Below are 18317 nucleotides of genomic sequence, written 5' to 3'. Positions count from 1 at the left end.
TGAACTTCTGAGGTCCCAGTCTGTGCCCATCGCCCCTTGTCCTGTCCCTGGGCACCACTGAGCAAATCCTGGCCCCATGCTCCTGCCCCCCACCCCTGAAGTATTGATCAGATGCCCCTCAGGCTGCTCTTCTCCAGGCTAAAGCCCCAAGTCCCTCAGCCTTGCCTCAGTCCCCTCAGCATCTCTGGAGCCCTTTGCTGTGCCCTCTCCAGCAGTTCCCTGTCCCTCTTGAGCTGGGGAGCTCAGAACTGGACACAATGCTCCAGCTGTGGCCTCCCCAGGGCAGAGTTGGGGGGAGGAGAACCTCCCTTGAGCTGCTGGCCACACTCTCCTGAATGCACCCAGGGCTGCCATTGACCTTCTTGGCCATGAGGGCACATTGCTGTCCCATGCTCACCTTGTTGCCCCCCAGCACTCCCAGGCCCTTTCCCCCAGAGCTGTTTGTAAGCAAAACTCAGGGCAGGATTCTGAGACCATGGCAGCTGGGGACAAGGTTTAGTGCCCAGGGCGGTGCTGGGCTGCTGGTTGGACTCCATGACCTTGAAAGGCTCTTCCAACCCGAACAGTTCCATGATTCCATGATAAATCCCTTCCAAGCCAAGTGCTCTGCCTGCACAGAGCCACCTTCAGCCCATGGACCCTGGTCAGCACCTTCCCCTCTGCAGGCCCTGGCTCTGGGGCAGCCCAAAGCGCCCTGCTGCCAAGCTGAGCCCCTGGCAGCCCAGGGGCTGCTGGCTTTGCTTCATGAAAAGGCAGGACAGGACCTCGGTGCTGGTGGGAAGAGCTCTGTGTCTGCAGCTACCACAGCCAGCTCCTGCCCCAAGCACAGCCCAGCCTGGGACCCAGGCGTGGGCACAGCCCAGCTGCCCGATTTCCCTCCAGGCTGGCACCTCCCTGCCCACCCCCAGGGCTGGGCTGGGCAGCAGGAGGTGGTGCAGGGCTGGGGTCGCTGCTGGGACAGGCTGGTGATGGGACTGAGGCACAGTTTCCATCACCCCTCTGCCCAGCTTCTGCTTCCCACCCCAGCAGCCACCACCAGCCCCACACCTCCCGGCGCTGCCAGCAGCGTGGCACAGACCCCAGGGGCTCCAAAAGGCGCCAGGCCGCAGAGGTGCACACCGTCCCCTCCGGTGCCAGCCGTCCCCCCCGCTCCTGTCCCTTCCCCGTTGTGCTCCAAGCCTTCCCCACGCCCGGCCGCCCTCCCCGGCCGAGCTCCTGCCCTCACCTCCGCTGCCGGCCGTGCGCGGCCGCTCCGGGCTGAGCGGGGACCGGGGGCTGGGGCAGGGCAGCCGCCGGGGCCGAGGCTCTCTCTGCTTCCCGCTGCGGCCGGAGCGGCAGCAATGAAGGAGCGAGGGCAGCCCGAGGGCATTTGGGGCATCACCTGACTGCTGCCGTAGCTGCTGGCAAGCCGCTGCCGACAGCTGAGCCTGCAGCGGGGAGAGAGCCTGGGGCTGGGGGCGGCGGCGCCGGACCCGTCCTGGGCTTTCCAGAAAGCATCCTGGCTGCCTCCTGCGCTCCAGGACAGCAGCTCCGGCGCGGGGCTGCTCTGCTTGCTCGGAAGGGACCCTCCAAGGTCCAAGCCCCACCAGGGAGCAGGGACACCTCCACCCGGGGGGCAGGGACACCTCCACCGGGACAGGGACACCTCCACCCGGGGACAGGGACACCTCCACCGGGACAGGGACACCTCCACCCGGGACAGGGACACCTCCACCCGGGGACAGGGACACCTCCACCCGGGACAGGGACACCTCCACCGGGGGCAGGCTGCTCGCAGCCCCAGCAGGTTCGACCTGCAATGACTCCCTGGGGATGAGGCATGGGATGGGATGGGGCAGGGGGAGGTTGCCCAAGGCTGGGCAGCAGAGGAGTGGATCAGGGAGTGGTGCCCACAGCCACCCAGTCCCAATCCTGCCAACAGCCTCATGCAGGGAAAAATGACACCTTGGGAGCAGTGAGGGAATGGAAAAGTCCCATGGAGCTTCCTGCCAGGCCTGAATTGTCTCCTGCAGCGAGTCAAGGACAGTGTGTGCCCCAGCAAGTCCCTCTGGACTCCTCTCACCAAGTGCTGGCCACCCTCCCCAGCATGTGCTGCTGTGCTCTGGATGTGCTGTGCTCTGGCTGTGCTGTGCCAGCCTGTGCCAGCCCCATGCAGCCCAGGAAACAGGACTCATGAGATCTGGGAATCCCCCAGGACAGGCAGCAGTTGGTGCCAGCTCACATCCCCCTGTGCCAGGGGACCACAAGCAGTCTCCAGTGACTACCTGAGGACATTAGCAAAGCAGTGCCCATGGCTGGGGCCCTCAGGCTGCCCTGGGGAAGGTGCTGGGAGGGCTTTGCAGCAGGAGGCTGAGAAGCAAACCTCGAGGCTGGGCTGCTGCCTGCTGGCTGTGCTGGTTCTAACCAGGCTCAGGAAGAGCTCAGCTGAGCCAGGGCTGCCTGGCTCCCAGGTAGCCTTTTCAGGGACTAAAGCTGTGTCTGTGACAGAGGTGGAATAAAACCATGCCCAAGGGTTGCCTTGGCCAGCAGAACCTGCCTGGGGAGGCTCTGGACCCTGGCTGGGAGCAGAGCAGGAGATGTGGCCCCAGGGGAGCACAGGGATCACCCTGGGACACCTTTCTGAGCTCTTCTGCATGGAAGTGGCTCAGCTGCACCCTGTGAGCCCAGCCCTGCTCCCAGCTCCTCACCACCCCAGGATGTTTTCCTCTGCTGTTACTGTTTTGGATGCCTAAAGCTGTTCTGGAGCCAGGGTGAGAGGGGGGAATGTGGCCCTGCAGGAGGGCACATGGAGTGACACAGGGCAGGCCATCTCCTCTGTCAGAGAGGAGCTCAGCAGAGGCTCTGGTGTCCTCCTGCCGTGGGAGCACATCCCCAGGGAGCCTCTGCCCTGCCAGGAGCAGGGGAAGGAGGGTAAGAGGAGCTCAGAGCCAGGCAAGGTTCCCACAACCACTGAGGTCTCCTTGTTTGGCTCAGTCAGCTCAGAGACACCCAGGGGCTTTCCATCACCCTGCAGAGATCTGCTTACAGCAGTGATTTGCTACTCCAGGGACTGGGCAGAGGTCTGCTCCCCGTGCTGGAGTCTGCTGGCAGCTCTCTGAGCAGGGAGGTGAGGACAGGGCCTGCCCAACCCCTCCTGCAGCACCTACCTGGAGGCTGAAGTCAGGCTGAAGCCCCAGGGCAGGCCCTGGGCAGGGCTGGCTGCAGGCAGGGGCTGTGCTGTGGAGGTGCTTTAGGGCAGGACTCAGCCCTGCTGCTGCTTCCCAGCTCCCTTTGGTGCTTCCAGGACTGGTGGAGGGCTCTGAGCCCCATGAGCAGAGCAGAGCTGGCAGCCAGCAGCAGCTAACCTGGAGGGGCAGAGGAAAGGTAAAGGGACATGGGGGGGTGGCAGGAAGCACCATGGCAGCCTGGGTGGAAGCAAACATCCTCTGGCACAGGTAACCACTCCACAGTGAGGACATCTCCCAGCCTGAGAGACTTCAGCTGTAGCTTAGCAACCCAGGCTGGGTGAAAGCATCTGAGCAGGGCTGGGGGCTGAGGAGAGGCTCAGCCTTGCTCTCCCCTTTGTTCCCACAGCTCAGCACCAGAGGAGGCAGCCAGCTCCCCCCAGCTCCCACGGAGCCTCTGCTGCTGGAAACCTTCCCCTTTGCCACCCAGCTCCCTCTCCAAGCAGCCCCCAGTGAGTCAGCCACATCCACAGCAGCCCCAGCGGTGGTTCAGGGACTCCTGGAGCTGCAGGAGCAGGCTGGGAGGCTGAAACTCGTGGTGCCACATCTGAGTCACTGCCACTCAGGTGAGACTCAGCCAGCTGGAGATGTCCTTGCTCACTGCAGGGGCTTGGGCTGGAGGAGCTCTGGAGATCCCTTCCCACCCAACCCCCTCTGGGATCTGTGAACTGAACTCCAGGGAGCAGCTCCTGCTGACAGCCCAGCCCTGGAACTGGAAGAGCCTTAAGGTCCCTCCCCACCCAAACCTTTCTGGGGGTCCTGTGTGCCACAGGACTCCTCAGCCCCCTGCCCAGGAAGTGTTTCCTTCCCCAGCCCTCTCCCTCTGCTCAGGAGGCAGCAGCCAAGCTCCCTGCCCTCCACCACCCCCCTGCTTCAGGCCAGCTCTTCCCAGGGCAGGCTTCCTCTGCAGCCAGAGCCTGGAGGCTGCTGCCCAAGGAGCCAGGCTGTCCCAGCAGGCTGCCATGCAATCCCCAGGCCCTCTCCCGCCCTCTCCTTAGGAACCAGGAGCTCCTCCAGAGCAGGATGCACTTGGTCTGCCCAGCAGCAGCACTGGGGCCAGCACAGGACCTGTGACTCCCTCCAGAAGGAACCAAGGAGGGGAAAGATTCTTGGTAACAAATTTATTTCCTAGGTTGGTTTACAGAGCTAAAGTGAACATAGAAACAGCACCAAGCCAGAGAAGGTTATGCTACAAACCCAAGTTCAATACAAAAAGGAGGCCTGCAGGGCCTGGATCTCCACTCCTGGCCTTGGATGGCTCACAGCCAACCCAAACCCCACAGCTGCTCCAGGAGGGCTCAGGACTGCAGGCTCCAGGGCTGGCAACGCTTTGTGTGGCAGCAGAGACCCTGGGGCAGTGCCCAGGCTGCCTGTGCCCTGCTGCACAGTGGCAGAGGCTGGAGGTTGCTTTGGAGAGAGCTGCTGAGCCTCCTCTGCTCCCTTGGATCCACAATGGAAGTGTGGGGCAAGAGTCACCTCCCTGCAGGGCATTTCCCAGCTGAGGGCAGAGATGGCCCCAGGCCTTGCTCCAGGAGAGGTCTCCACTGGCACCAGCAGCAGGAGGTATCCAAGGAGCCTCTGCAGGCTCTGCAGCACAGGAGGAGACTCCACCAAAGCCAGCAGCAGGATGGAGATGTGCAGAGCTCAGCCTGGGCCTGGCACAAGGAGCCCACCCTGGGGGTGGCCTCAAGAGCCTGCAGGGCAGGGAGCAGAGCTCTGGCAGCCATCCTGAGCCAGCCCAGAGCCTGCAGAGGAAGCTCTCCCTGCAGCCAGCACCAGAGATGGACACCAGAACCTCCACTGCTCAGAGAGGCTCAGACCACTGCTGACCTCTCTGCAGGTCCTACCAGAAGTGGTTTTGGTCCTTGCTGGCTCTGTGGTGAGCTGGATGCTGGCTGGCACCAGCAGAAGAGCAGGGAGCAGCATCCCTGCCTGGCCTGAGCTGCCACACACTGTGGTGCTGTTCCCTGTGCAACAAACACTCAACTGCTGGACAGAACAAAGACACTTCAGGGAGTGCAGGCAGCCAGCACCAGGCCTGCAGCACCAGCAGAGGCTGCTGGCTGCTCCTGGCACCTGCTGTGAGGCTGCAGGAGCACTGCCCTGGCACTGCCTGCGTGGTGCAGCTGCCCAGGACAAAGTACATTCAGCCCCAGCAGCCCCTCCACAGCTGCTCCTCAGCAGCCCTTTGGCTGTAGCCCCAAGAAAGCTCTTTGAGAAGCTCCCCAGACCCTTTACCTCCACCCAGGTTCCCCCTCCCTCCCTCCCTCCCCTCTTCCCCACCAGAAACCAAGAAGCACACAGACTGCAAAACGTGTAACAGAGTCTCCCCCACTCCTCCAGCCCTCCCCTCCCCCTAGCCCAGCCCACCAAGGCACCTCAGGCTGCCCTCCCTCTGGGACCACCTTCACCTGACTTCCCCTCCCCCTCTGCTCCGTGCTCCAAGGGTGAAGCTGGCACACACATGCTGCTGCCAGGAGGCACCAAGTGCTTGCAAGCCTCTCTGCACTGAGAGAAACCAAACCCTGCCCCAATGCAGCTGAGCTGCTCCCTCCTCTTTCCATGGGAAATGCTCTCCCCTGATGGCCACTGCCACCAGTTGGCCTTTGCAGAATTGAGGTCAAATGTGGAGCTCCCAAGCTCTGGCAGAGAGCCTCAGGCCCTCAGCAGCAGCTGAGCTCAGCTTGGCTGTGCTTGGCTTTTGTTTTCCTTCCCTTTCCCCAAGGCTGCTCTGGGCTGGCCGGTGGGAGCCAGGCACCTGCTGGCAGGCTGGCTGCAGCTTCCCACCAGCCCAGGGCCACCCTGCCCCCAAGCCAACATTCAGTATTGCCCTGATAGCTTTTGTTGTGTCCGTGAAGGTTTCCAGGAAGGAGAGCAAACAGCTAAGCGCAAGCCCCGGCCCCAGGGGGTGGGGACCGTGCCCTGCTCCTCCCCACCGCCAGAGGGAGCTGCCCCCTCCCAGAGGGCCTCAGCAGCGGCTGCTCCACTCCTGCTCCTCTTCAGTGCTCCGAATCCGAGAGGTAGGAAGGCTGAGTCCATCTCCACACCAGCATGTCCTCCCCTCCCACCCTGTGCGACTCAGTCTGGATCCTGGACTCGTTGGAAGCCAGGAAGTCCACAGCTCGCTCCCAGACTCGCTTCATCTTCTTCCTGCGGCACAGCCAGGAGCAGAGAGCTGCAGCCTGCAGCAGCACAGCAGCCAGAGGCAGGCTGCAGCCGCGGAGCAACCACCCCCCAGCGAGCCCAGGCTGCCACCTCCCACCCAGCCACGGCCACCAGCGGGGCGGCAGAGCCTCCCCACGCCCCGAGCGGCGCCTGGCAGGCGCTGGGCTGCGTGCAGGGCGCAGCAGGGCAGGAGGAGAACCTCCTGCAGACAGGAGGGGAGGGAAGCTCAGCTGCTCCATGCCAACCAAACCCAGTCCTGCCAGACAGCACAGCCCTGGGGCTGCCACAGCCCTGGGACCGCAGCTGCTGCAGCTGCAGCCTGAGTGATGCCAAAATGCTTGAGACAGCGCCAGGCCAGAGAGAGTCCTGCAGCCCAGCTGCTCACCAGCTGCCTGCTCACAGCCTGCTGCCCCTGAGTGCACACTGAGCTGGGCTGAGGCTGCCAGCCCCACCCACAGGGCCCTGCCCCAGCCCCACTGACCTGCTCTGGGGGGGGATGAGGCTGTCCCGGACGTGGAAGATGCCGACGTAAGGGTAGCGCTCCAGGTTCCGCTCCCACTCCTTGTAGTGGTCCTGGACAACAGCTGCAGGGCAGAGGGACAGGAGGGTGAGAGAGCTGCCAGCTGCAGGGGGCCAGGGGGCTGCTGGCAGCACAGGCTGCTGGGCTCTACCTATGATGCTCTTCACCATCTCGTACATGGCCTGCTCCTCCTCCTCCCTCTTGCGCCAGCGGTAGCGCAGCAGCAGCAGGATGCCCCAGAGGGTGACCAGGCCTGGGGAAGCAGAACGTGGTTCAGTGGCTGCCAGACCTGCTCCTGCTGGCTGCCAGCAGTCCTCCTCCTGACACTGCCCCCCCCACAGGCAGCTTCTGCCCCCCAGGGCTGCCTGGCAATGCCCCCAGACAGCTCCTCCTGCTCAGCTGTGCCCTGCGGGGCCCCGGGGCTGGCACCGGCTGCGGTGCGGCGCAGGAGGCTGTGGGCAGGGCTGGCTGCAGGGCCTCACCATGGAGGCTTTGTGCCCCCACCACAAACCTCAGCAGACCCAGAGGGTTTCCATTCCCCAAGTCCCAGAGCTCTGTCTCTGCTGGAGGCCTCCCCCAGCATCATCACTCAGGAGTCTGTCAAGCCTCAGTGCTCTGCAGACAGCTGCTGGGTGAGCAAACAAAGCCTGGGGCTGCACAGCGCAGCAGATCTGTGCTGAAGGCTCAGCACTGCCAAAAGCCCCACTCCAGCAGCAGCTGCCTTGGGCACCCCTCCCCCTCCCCCCACCCTGCCTGGCTGCTTTAGGAACTCTTCTGGCCAGCACTCACCTCTGGCTCCCACCTGGCTCAGCAAGAGCCCTGCCTCAGCTGGGGCAGGGCAGGACTGCCCTGAGGCCTCTCCCCCTGCAGTGCTACAGCTCACTATTAAAGAGCCACAAGACTGCAGCTGGCTGCAAGAGACCTCAGAGCTGCATTTCAGTACCTGCAGGGCACCTACAGGAAGGCTGGGGAGGGACTGTTGAGAGGGGCCTGTGGGGGGAGGGCAGGGGGCAGTGGTTTGAACTGGAGGGCAGGGTCAGGTTGGGCATCAGGAGGAAGTTCTGCCCTGCGAGGCTGGGGAGACACCGGAGCAGGCTGCCCAGGGACGTGGCTGAGGCTCTGTCCCTGGAGGGGTTCAGAATCAGAGTGGATGTGGCCCTGCTCTAGCTGCTGCCTGCAGGGGGGGGACAAGATGAGCTGGGAGGGTGCAGGATGCAGCCTGTGGCCCTGGGCCTTACCCCAGAAGAAGAGGAAGAGGTTGGTGATGGCAGTGACCACGGCGCGGCGGAAGCGGCAGCCCAGCCCCATCTGAGGGTGAGCTGACTCCAGGCAGAACACTTCCTCCACCCTGCTCACCTCTTCCACAAGGTCTCTGCCTTTCAACCTGAGGGGGAGAGGCAGAGAGTCCTCAGTGAGGAGAGCAGACAGTGCAGCTGCAGTGCTTCATCAAGGCAGGGAGAACAAACAGCCTGCAGCTGCAGCAGCTCCTGGTGTGGAGCAGAGAGCAGCACAGAGCAGCCCCACAGCTCCCCCAGAGCATTCCAGCACTGGCTGCTGAGCCAGGCAGGGATCTGGCTTCAGAGCAGGCAGCAGGGCTGCAGCTCCCACTGGCAAACTGAAGCCTCCCCCTGCAGCCTCTGTGACAGCAGCTCTCAGTGTGCAGAAGATTCTGAGCTCCCAGCAGAGAGCAAGGGAAATGCTCCCTGAGTCGCTCAGCAGCAGCTGCAGGCAGGGCAGAGAGGCAGCCTCTGCCTGCCTGTGGAGGCTGAGCTGCTCTCAGCACAGAGGAGCACCAGCAAAGAGCCAGGCCCCCAGCTGGCCCTGCAGGGGGAGCAGGCAGCCCCTCCCCGGGCAGCCCCCAGGGCACCCTGCTGCAGGACCTCTGCTGCACCCCTGCTGGGCCACCCCTCCCCAGACAGCTGCCCTGCTGCTGCCCCTCACTGCCAGCAGGGACCAAGGGACCCAAGGAAGGGCCCCCAGGGTCAGGTGGATTGGGCTGGAGGGGATTTCCTTGCCTGAAGCTGCTGCCTCACTCTGTGCCTGCAGTGAATCAGCTGCCAGCCAAGGAGCTCTGCTGCCCTTCCCAGGGCTCAGCTCACAAACTGCTGACAGCCTGCATTTGGTCACTGAATTCCACTCCCTCTGTGTCTCTCCAGCTGTTGCCTACCTCCCCTGCTCTTATTCACAGCCCAGACTGCATGAAGAGGTTTAGAAGCTGCAGCAGCAGCTCTCAGTGCAGAGCTCATTTCCATCTCTGCCTCACAGCATCAGCAGCTCCAAGCAGCCTGCAGACACAGCCTGGCAGCAGCTCCCTTGGGCACGAAGGTAAAATGGGAGTGAGGGTGGGGAGAGCCTGGAGAGGCTGCCCAGGGAGGCTGTGGATGCCCTCCCTGGGGGTGTCCAAGGCCCTTCCAGCCCCTCACATTCTACCAGCCACAGGGCCATGGGCAGCACTCCAGGACCACCACTGCTGAAGCAAGCCCTGAGAGCAGGCTGCTGCCCCCTGTGTGGGACAGAGCCCTGGGCAGGATGTGCCCCAGCACAGGGGCTAGGAAGGAGCCTCCCAAGCAAGGAGCTCAGCTGCCAGGGGCTGCTGCAGGCAGCCTGCCCAGCAGGCACTGAGAAAGCCAGGCCCAGAGCATCTCCTGCAGCCTCAGGGCTGCCAGAGCCTCCAGGGCACACACAGGGGATGGCAACCACAGAGCAGGCAGCAGCAGGAGATGGGAGCTGGGCACTGGGCCTCCACTCACCTTATTCCCAGGTCCTTGTTGCTGTTCAGGATCCAGAGCAGGGCATCCTCAAACCTCTGTGGGGAGCTCCCAGTGATGTTCTGCTCAAAGAATGCAGAGGGTCAGTCCTCTGGGCACCCAAACACCAAACAGCAGCAGCTCCTGACAGCAGAGGCAGAGCTCACCCTCAGCTCTGCCCTCAGCTGATTCCTCTCACAGTGCTGCAGAGTGGAGGGAGCAGAGAGTGCTCTGGAGGCCTGGGCTCTGCCTGCAGCAGGTGATGCATGAAGCTCCCCTGCCTGTGAGGGCTAACCACTAACCACAACAGCACCTTGCTGACAGCTCAGCACCACAGCAATGGGATCCTGGACCAGGGCAGGCTGCCTCCTGACACTCTGGGGCAGAGGAAAACCCTCCCTGCTCCCAGCCCTCAATCCAGGGCAGCTTCTGGCTGCAGGAGACTGATGGCTGTGGGGAGCCATGAGGCAGACTGGCAGAGAGGTAGGAGATTATTCTCCAAGGAGCTGCTGAGAGCAGGACTGGCCAGAGGGGAAGCTAAAGCCATGGGGAGGAATCAAAAGGGAGTGAAGCTTCCTCCTCCCCAGCAGCCATCCCTCACCTTCAGTGTCTCTTTGATGGCCTCCAAGAGCCCCAGCACTCTGCTAGCCCACAGCTGCTCACAGCCTACTCACCATCAGGTGCTCCTTGGCTTCATGAACCCAAATGCATTTGCTTCTCAGCTTCTCAGGGTTGCCACACTCAAAATTACCTGGGGAAAAAGCACCACAACAGTGCAGCAGAGAGAGAGGTTTCCAAGAGGGGCCTCAGACAGCTCAGGAGTCCCCAGCCCTGGGCAGCCAAGGGGAGACTGAGGCTGCAGGCAGGGGAGATCAGAAGTGCTCATGAAGGGTGCAGCCACAGCACAGAGGGTGGCTAAGGGCAGCCACACCTCAGTGTGGGACCTTCTAGACACAGGATGAGAGGGAAGTGGCTGTCCCCCTGCAGGGCACACAGCCAGCCCTGCCCTGCTGCCCTGCAGAGGAGCTGCTGCCACCCAGCCCTGGATAAGCACTCAGAGAATCACTAAGGCTGGAAAAGCCCTCCCCAGGCTCATCCAGTCCAAGCTTCCAGAGCACTAAGCCATGTCCCCAAGTGCCACATCTGCCCTCTGCAGGTGCCCAGGTCTGAGCTGAGAGGATTCAGCAGCTCTGTGGGGCTGAAGCAGCTGAAAGCTGCAGCCCAGAGGCCTGAGATGCAGGCAATGGAGCTGCAGCTCTGCTGCTGAGGAGCAGTGCTCTGCATCCTGCTGGACAAGCTCCTGCTCACCCCCTGAGCTTCCAGCACCCTTCCAGCACAGCAGGCTGGGGGTGGGGTGGGCCAGGCCTGCTCATCCACAGCACAGACTGAAGCACCCAGCCAGGGTAGCTCCTCAGCTGGGGGAGCCTTGCCCTGGCCTGAGAGGGGAGAGGCACTCAGCTGCCTCCCTGCAGCACCACTGCTGACTCCTTGACTCACTTCAGCTTCATCTGCTAAGAACACAGCAGCTCTGCTCACTGCCTCTGAGTGCCTGGCAGACAGTTTCAAGATGCTGGGAGAGAAGAGCCATGAAGCTGAATGCTTCTGCCCCCAGGTTCCCAGCAGCTCAAGTGCCAGCAAGGAGCACTCCAGAGGAGCAGAGTGATTGAGTGCCTGAGCTGAGCACTGCTCCACAGCAACACAAACAGCTTTGGTCTGGTGCCTGACTTGCTCAGAGCTCTTCAGAGGGAACTGACTGTTCCCCAAGCCTCTCCTCCCAAATGCAGGTCAGAAATGCCCAGAGAGGGAGAGGCAGCCAGCTCCTGAGTGCCTGGTGAACAAGTGGAACTTACCAGCCTGTATGGACAGGTAGTTGTAGAGCTCATGCAGCATGCTCATGACTGTGTCCTTCTGCTTGCTCTGGCAGAACTGCAAGGCACAAAGAGGGAACAAAGCTGAGCAGCCTGGCAGGGACAGGCCAGTGCTCAGAGGAGCCAAAAGCACCCAGGGCCTGGCTCAGCCATGCAGGAGCCTGCTGCAGCTGAACACACAGGCAGCAAAGGTCTCCAGGCTCTGAGTCAGAGCCAAGCTGGGATGGCCCAGGCAGGAGGCACTGACTCCCACAGCCCAGCCTGCACCACCCCCTCTGACCAGCCAGAGAGATCCTTTGCCTCCAGAGGGGCTCAGGCTGGAAGGGAGCTCAGAGCTCATCTCCCCCAGCCTCCCCACCAGGGACAGCTCTCAGCTGGGCTCAGCTGCTCAGGGCCTCATCCAGCCTGGCCCTGAGCACCCCCAGGCAGGAGGCAGCCACAGCCTCCCTGGGCAGCCTGTGCCAGAGGCTCAGCAGCCTCCTGCTGAGGAACTTCTTCCTCAGCTCCAAACCCTTCCCCCTGGGCCTGCCTCAGACCCCCTCAGCAAAAGTCTCTCTGCAGCCTTCCCCTCAGGCACTGGAAGGCAGCACCAGAGGGGACTGAGCAGAGCTCTGACTGCAGGGTGGAATCTTCTCCCTCCTGACACAGGATGATTCCTGCTGGAGCTGAGGGAAGTGGCTGGCTCCAGCCTGGCCCTGTTGAAGCAGGGCACAGCTCTGCTGCAGCCACAGCACTTCTGGGGCAGTGGTGAGGAAACTGAGTGCCAACATGGGAAGTGCCAATGCTCACCCCCTGCACACTCTGCTCTCACCTGCCCTGCTCACCCCAGCTCAGCAAACCTGCTCTGCTCTTTGCTGCAGAGCTCATCCCACAGCGCAGCAGCAGCTTGGTGGAAGGCACCAGAGCAGTGTGAGTGCCCCAAAGCCCCAGGAGAGGGATGCTCACCTTATCTGTCTTCTCATCACAGTCCACAGGCAAGAGGTTAACTGCAAGAGAGAAGGGGAGCCTGAGTCAGCTGGCTGCAACAAGAGCTTTGCTCCTGGTCATTCTCTGCAAGGGAAGCTCCCCTCAAGCCTGCCTCTGCTCCTCTGACTCTCCCTCTGCAGGGCCCTGCTCTGCAGAGGCTGCATCCCAAGCACCCCTGCAAGCCACCCAAGTGGAATGGGTACAAAGGATGAGCCCTGCTCAGCTGGGAAGTCAGGAGTGGGGGCTGGAGGGTTTAATAGCTGCTTTCAGTGAGCTGTTCCCTGCTCCTCTGCCAGCTGCTGCTTTGCACTGCTCCCTTACAGCCCAATCCTGGCACTCCCTGCACACCATGGTCACTGGAGCCAGCAGGCTGAGAGGAGGGATTTGAACCAAGCCTCCTCAAGGCAAAGGCAGAGGATGTGTGGGGGTTGGAGCTGTGAGCTCTGCAGATTAGGGGCTCTGCTTTCAGAGCTCCCTCCCAGCCCAGCCCCTGCACACACAGCAGCTGCTGTGCAGCACCTCCAGCAGCCTAACTTCCTGAGAGTGCACAGCACTGGCAGCTGTGCTGCCTCAAAATAGCATCAAGTGATGGCTGCCCCAGAAAGCCAATCAGCCTCCCTCTGCCGTGGAGAGGGCAGGGAGCAGCTTCCCAGCCCAGGCAGAGCCCCAGGCAGAGTGTGCCCAGCTCCCAGGCCCCTTCTCCCTCTGGCAGGCAGGGAGCAGGGCAGGCTCTGTCCATGCCCCATGGGAGCTCTGCCACAGCACCAAGCACTGCACCTCCCAGGTGGCCAGGACAAAGGCCTGGGGGGGCTGAGCTGCAGAGGGGCCAAGGCTGAAGACACACAAGGGGCAGCTGCAGAGACAGGATGTGAGAGCAGGGACAGCCCTGGGCCCGGCAGGAATCTCTCTCTCCATAAGCCCAGGGCCGTGGAGAGCCCCAGGCCAAACTCACTGCACAGAGCAATAAGCACTGACTTGGTGCCAGGACTAACAAGGCCTGCCAGGGGCAAGGGGGGTGGAGAGGACAGCAGCAGCCAGGGTGCCAAATGGGCTGGCAATGGGAGCAGAGCAGGGAAGCAAGGGGAGGAGCAAGGGCTCAGCCCGAGCCTGGGCACCTACAGCTCTCCTCTCTCCTCTCCAGCCAGCCGGAGCCAAGCATCTTCACCACGAGGATGCCCAGGAAGATCAGCAGCAGCACAACGGTGGCGAGGAAGAGGAACTGGGAGAGGAAGTACTCAAAGCCCTTGGCCTTGCCTCCTGCCGGCTGCCTGGGCGCTGTCCGCAGCAAGTGGGGGCGGGCGGTCACCCCCTGCCCAGCCCCGTCCCACCAGCCGCCCGAGGCCTGCCCCGGCTCCCTCCCGGCCCTCCAGGGCAGCCGCCGGATCAGCCCCGCTCCCCAGCCGCCGGGGGCCGGGCTCCTGCCTGCCTCCTTCCGGACGCCGGCAGCCAACTCCTCCTTCCCTCTGCCGAAGCGGTGACTCAACCCCGCGGGTGCCGCCGAGGAGCCCCAGGGGGAGCCGGGGCTCACCTCCCCCTCCCTCCTCCACCAGCTGTTGGAGAGCCCCTTCCTCTCGCCGGCCGCCTCCCACTGCGCTCGGGAGCTCTGCCCCCCGCTTCCACCTCCGGACGTGCCCCAATGGCTCCTGGCCTTCGGGCCGCCGCTCTCCTCACTGCCGAGGGGCTTGGCGCCGAGCCCCCCGCTCCTGCCTGCAGAGGAGCCCCAGGCGGAGCTGGAGCTCAGCCCCCCAGCCCCATCCAGGGATGTCCCTGCCGCAGCCACGCCGCCAGACTGGCTCCACTGGGGTGCGTTGTTCGAGCCCCAAAACCTGTCCAGGGCCGGCCTGAAGCCGGAGCTGAGCCCCCCGCTGCTCTCTGCTGCCGTGCCCCAGGGCGCTGAGCCCCGAGCCCCCTGCGAGGCCGGCTCCAGCTCGGCGCCGAGCTCCGAGCTGCGCTCTGCGGGCAGATGCCACTGGGGCGTGCTGCCTGCCCCCCGAAACCCATCCAGGGACGCCCCCAGCCCAGCGCCGAGCCCCCTGCTTCTCTGTGCAGGCGCGTCCCACTGGGACGTGGGGTCCAGCCCGAGCCCCCCGCTTCTCTGGACGGATGTATCCCACTGGGAAGGGGAGCTCAGCCCCCCGAGCCCGCTCACGGAGGACCCCAGACCATCCCTGACACCTCCACCTCTCTCTACCGACGTCCCCCACTGCGCCGAGCCACTCAGCCCCCCAAAACTGTCTCGGGACAGGCCCCCCTCAGCCCTGGAGCCGAGTCCTGCGCTCCGGCCCGGGGGGGACCCTCGGGAGCCCCCCCAGGACAGCCCGTCACCCTCTCCAGACGTCCCCCAGCGGGACGCGGGCAGCTGCCCCCCTTCCTCCTCTTCCTCCTCATCCTCCTCCTCCTCCTCACTGTCGCGGGTGGCTCCGACGTGGCCGAGGCTGAAGCCGGAGCGCTGCCGGGAGGGCGAGGCCTGCTGCGGCCTGGCAGGGCTGCGGCCCGGGCTCGGCGGCGCGCCGCGGCCTCTGCGCTTCGCCGCCGCTACCTCGGCCCGCAGGCAGCCCAGCTTCTTGACGTAGACCTTGCGGGTGGTGGCGGTGATGGGCCCCGGCTGGTAACCGAGCTCCAACAGCTCCTTCCGGAGCTCCGCGTCTGTCAGCTCCGCCATGGCCGCGGCACTGACACCAGGCCCCACCGGAAGTGCTCGCAGAGTAGGGAAGCGCGGCCGCCATCTTGGGAGGGGCCCGCCGCACCCTTTCGGGAGGCCATCTTGGGAAGGGAAAGCGGCGCTTATGAGGCCTCTGCCGCCCGGTGGTAAGGGAGGCGGGGCATGGGCGCCATATTGAGAAGGTCGAGGGACGGACCCGCTTGGCGGCTACGGCTCCCGCGTGGTGCCGCCATGTTGGGGAGGTCAGGGGCGCTCTGCCAGGGGGATGGCGTGTGGGAGCTGCTGCGTTTCCCAGCAGAGGGGAAAGAGGGGAGAAAAGGAGGGAGCAAAAGGCAGCCTCAACATCTGGGGCTGCCCAGTGTCAGCACCCCATCATGCTGGGGAGCCCTGCCCAGGAGCAAGCAGGGCAGTTGAGCACCGCTCCCCTCCCTCTGGCCAGGCCACGCTGATGCTCTGACACTGCTGGGGACACTTAGGAGGAGAAGGCAGAGTCCTGCCCAGCCACCTGCCAGCCTCCACACACGGTTCCCTCATTGCCCTGGTGGCTGCCAAGCTCCAGCCCTCTAACCTGCAGCATCGAGGGGGCTGGGGCTGCGCCCCCGCCGCGGGCAGGAGCAGGCTCTGGGGCCTGGGGGTGCTGCCAGGGCAAGAAGCTTCCTCACACACTGCAGCCTGAGAAACCAAACCCAGGCCTCGACCTGAACACTTACCTTGGCGAGGCAGTGATGTACAGGAGCTGCTTCTCCCTGCCTCTGCCTATGGAGAAAGTAATGAAAGTGTCTGAAGTGCTGTGGTGTAATAGCAGCATTTAATTAAAGCTGATGAGAAAGCAGCGAGGGACACGGGGGAAGGCAGCGAGGGGCACGGGGGAAGGCAGCGAGGGGCACGGGGGAAGGCAGCGAGGGGCACGGGGGAAGGCAGTGAGAGATTCAAGGGAAGGCAGCGAGGGACACGGGGGAAGGCAGCGAGGGGCACGGGGGAAGGCAGTGAGAGATTCAAGGGAAGGCAGCGAGGGACACAGGGGAAGGCAGTGAGAGATTCAAGGGAAGGCAGCGAGGGGCGCAGGGGGAGGCAGTGAGAGATTCAAGGGAAGGCAGCGAGGGATGCATGGAGGCTGCCAGAGCATCGCTGCTGCAGTGATCCAGGGTGCAGGGAGCAGTGCTGCAAACTGTGGTCCTGCAGGAGTGGCACCTCCAGCGTGCTGAGGCTGGAAGGGGCTGTGGGAGAGCTCAGCCTGCACCCTCCCCACTCACTCCCTGATGCTGAACTAAGCCTCCATAAAGCCTTCTGTGAGGACAGGCTGAGAGACTTGGGGCTTGTTCAGTCTGGAGAAGAGAAGGCTCCAAGGAGACCTTCTTGTGGCCTTCCAGTATCTGAAGGGGGCTACAAGAAAGCTGGGGAGGGACTGTTTAGGGTGTCAGGGAGTGATAGGACTGGGGGGGGATGGAGCAAAACTAGAAGTGGGGAGATTGAATGTTAGGAAGAAGCTGTTCCCTATGAGGGTGGTGAGAGACTGGCACAGGTCACCCAGGGAGGTGGTGGAAGCCTCATCCCTGGAGACCATTTTGCTTCTTAACAAGACATGGAGCCCTGACAGGGAGAGTCATGCCTGGAAGGATGGTTGGGGTCCATTCATCTTCTCCTTCCAGCTTCTTTCCCACTCTTCAGGCTCCTGAGAGTGGAAGAAATTAACTTTCCAAAGCAGAAGGCACCCTGTGCTTTGGTGCACCTTTGAACATCAGAGCTGTGGCTGCAGGACAGGGCAGAGGCTTCCTGTGGCTGCTGTCCCAGGGTCACAAGCAGCAGTGCCTCTCTGAGCCCCTCTCTGGCTGGGGTCCCTGGCAGGAGCCATTGGCAGAAGCGAGGGCTGGGGTAGGGCTGCTGCAGCTTGCCTGGGCCAGGTGCTGGAGGCAGAGGGAGGCAGCCCTGCAAAGTCACCCTGCTGGATCTCCTTATGGAAATCTCTGCAGCATCAGCCCCATCACCATGGTGGGAAACAGTCCAGGAAGCAAGTCCAAGAGGCTCATCTTCACTTACTTCCTTGCTGTCACTGGGAGCTTTCCTTCCTAGGTGGCAGAGGAGAGCTGTCAGCCTGGGAAGCCTCTCGGGGGCAAGAGCTGTGCAGGGGGAACCTGCTGGGGGCACAGCCCTGCCCTCGCTTAGGAGCAGTTTGCCCTCGAGGGGAAGTTGCTGGTTTGCTGTGGCAGGGCAACATGGAACCTGGGGTGAAGGTTTGGGTCCTCCAGAAGTGCCCAGGCAAGGCCCCCCCAGGCAGAGCTGTGGCTCTGGTGTGAGCGCGGCGCAGCTCCTTCCACCCCGGATCGCCCACGGACAGACAGCGCTGCAGCCTGCTTGGCACTGGCTGAGCTCCTGCAGCCCAGCTGCTGCAGCCCAGCTGCTGCCTTCACTGTCAGCCCCTTGGAATGTGTTATTTCCTCTCCTCCCCCTGCTCAGACTCATTTCTGGTGATTTCATAGCCCCACCTGCCTCAGCAGCCATCCCCCCAGCCCCAGGCCACGCCGAGCCGGGACCGAGCCTTGGGACCCGGGGCAGAGCTGGGGTCCACCCGCTGCTGGGGGTTGCATTAAGCACTGGGAGATTTCTTCCCTCCTGAGGGCTGCTGGCAGCAGGGAGAGACCTGGGGAGTGTCCTTCCAGCACAAACAGCTCCTGAGCAGAGCCACAGCCAGCACAGAATTTGTGTTAGGCTGGGGAGGATAAAATTGGATTGAAGTTGGATGCATTCACACACAGAGCACTGAGCTCATCCCTCCTCACTTTACATATGTTGGATTTCCTGCTGCCAGTGGAGAGAGGCAGCTCTAAAATAAGCCCAGGGATGTGAGCTGGAGAGCAGCAATATGTTCAAGTGGGATTACAAACCTCCCCTCTGGGCTGGCTGCAGAGGCAGGAGCAGGGCCTGGGGCTCTGCCTCGCTCCACAGGAGCTCCTCACCGAGGGCTTGTGCAGGGGTGAGCTGGGCAGGCCAGAGGGGGTGAGGAGCACAGCAGAGGAAGTGCAGAGCAGAGCTGCTGCTCGCTCCCTGCCCCCCACCCCCAGCTCCCCCACCCCACCCTCATCCAACACCGGTGTCACCAGCTCAGCCAGGAGAGCCAGGAAACCTTTGCCTCCCTTTCCCTCGTTGCCAAAAGGGAGGCTTCAGCCT

The 18317-nt window shown here is 63.3% G+C and overlaps 1 protein-coding gene across 1 annotated transcript; it reads right to left on the bottom strand.

Annotated features, from left to right (window-relative positions):
* Nucleotides 1-5592: 5592 nt before the first annotated feature.
* Nucleotides 5593-15171, bottom strand: LEMD2 (LEM domain nuclear envelope protein 2). The gene is made up of 10 exons (XM_054176430.1): nucleotides 14471-15171; nucleotides 13610-14383; nucleotides 12470-12510; nucleotides 11507-11582; nucleotides 10331-10407; nucleotides 9660-9739; nucleotides 8148-8293; nucleotides 7061-7162; nucleotides 6871-6973; nucleotides 5593-6374 (listed from the first exon to the last, which is right to left on the bottom strand). The coding sequence occupies exons 1-10, from the start codon at nucleotides 15150-15152 to the stop codon at nucleotides 6224-6226; spliced, it is 2232 nt and encodes a 743-aa protein (XP_054032405.1). The 5' UTR covers nucleotides 15153-15171; the 3' UTR covers nucleotides 5593-6223.
* Between the last annotated feature and the right edge of the window lie 3146 nt (nucleotides 15172-18317).

This window comes from Dryobates pubescens, chromosome 35, assembly GCF_014839835.1.
Source record: "Dryobates pubescens isolate bDryPub1 chromosome 35, bDryPub1.pri, whole genome shotgun sequence".
Lineage (NCBI taxonomy): Eukaryota > Metazoa > Chordata > Aves > Piciformes > Picidae > Dryobates > Dryobates pubescens.
Note: the sequence above shows the minus strand (reverse complement) of the source record. Positions and strands in the feature narration are given on the sequence as shown.

What these genes read in the sequence shown, in the direction of transcription:
- LEMD2 (XM_054176430.1), bottom strand. Translation starts at nt 15,152, where the DNA reads ATGGCGGAGCTGACAGACGCGGAGCTCCGGAAGGAGCTGTTGGAGCTC. An exon ending in TGGGTTTCGGGGGGCAGGCA is followed by an intron (nt 14,384 to 14,470) that starts GCACGCCCCAGT and finishes CTCGGGGCTCAG; the next exon opens with CGCCCTGGGGCACGGCAGCA. An exon ending in CCTCTTCCTCTTCTTCTGGG is followed by an intron (nt 7,163 to 8,147) that starts GTAAGGCCCAGG and finishes CTGCTTCCCCAG; the next exon opens with GCCTGGTCACCCTCTGGGGC.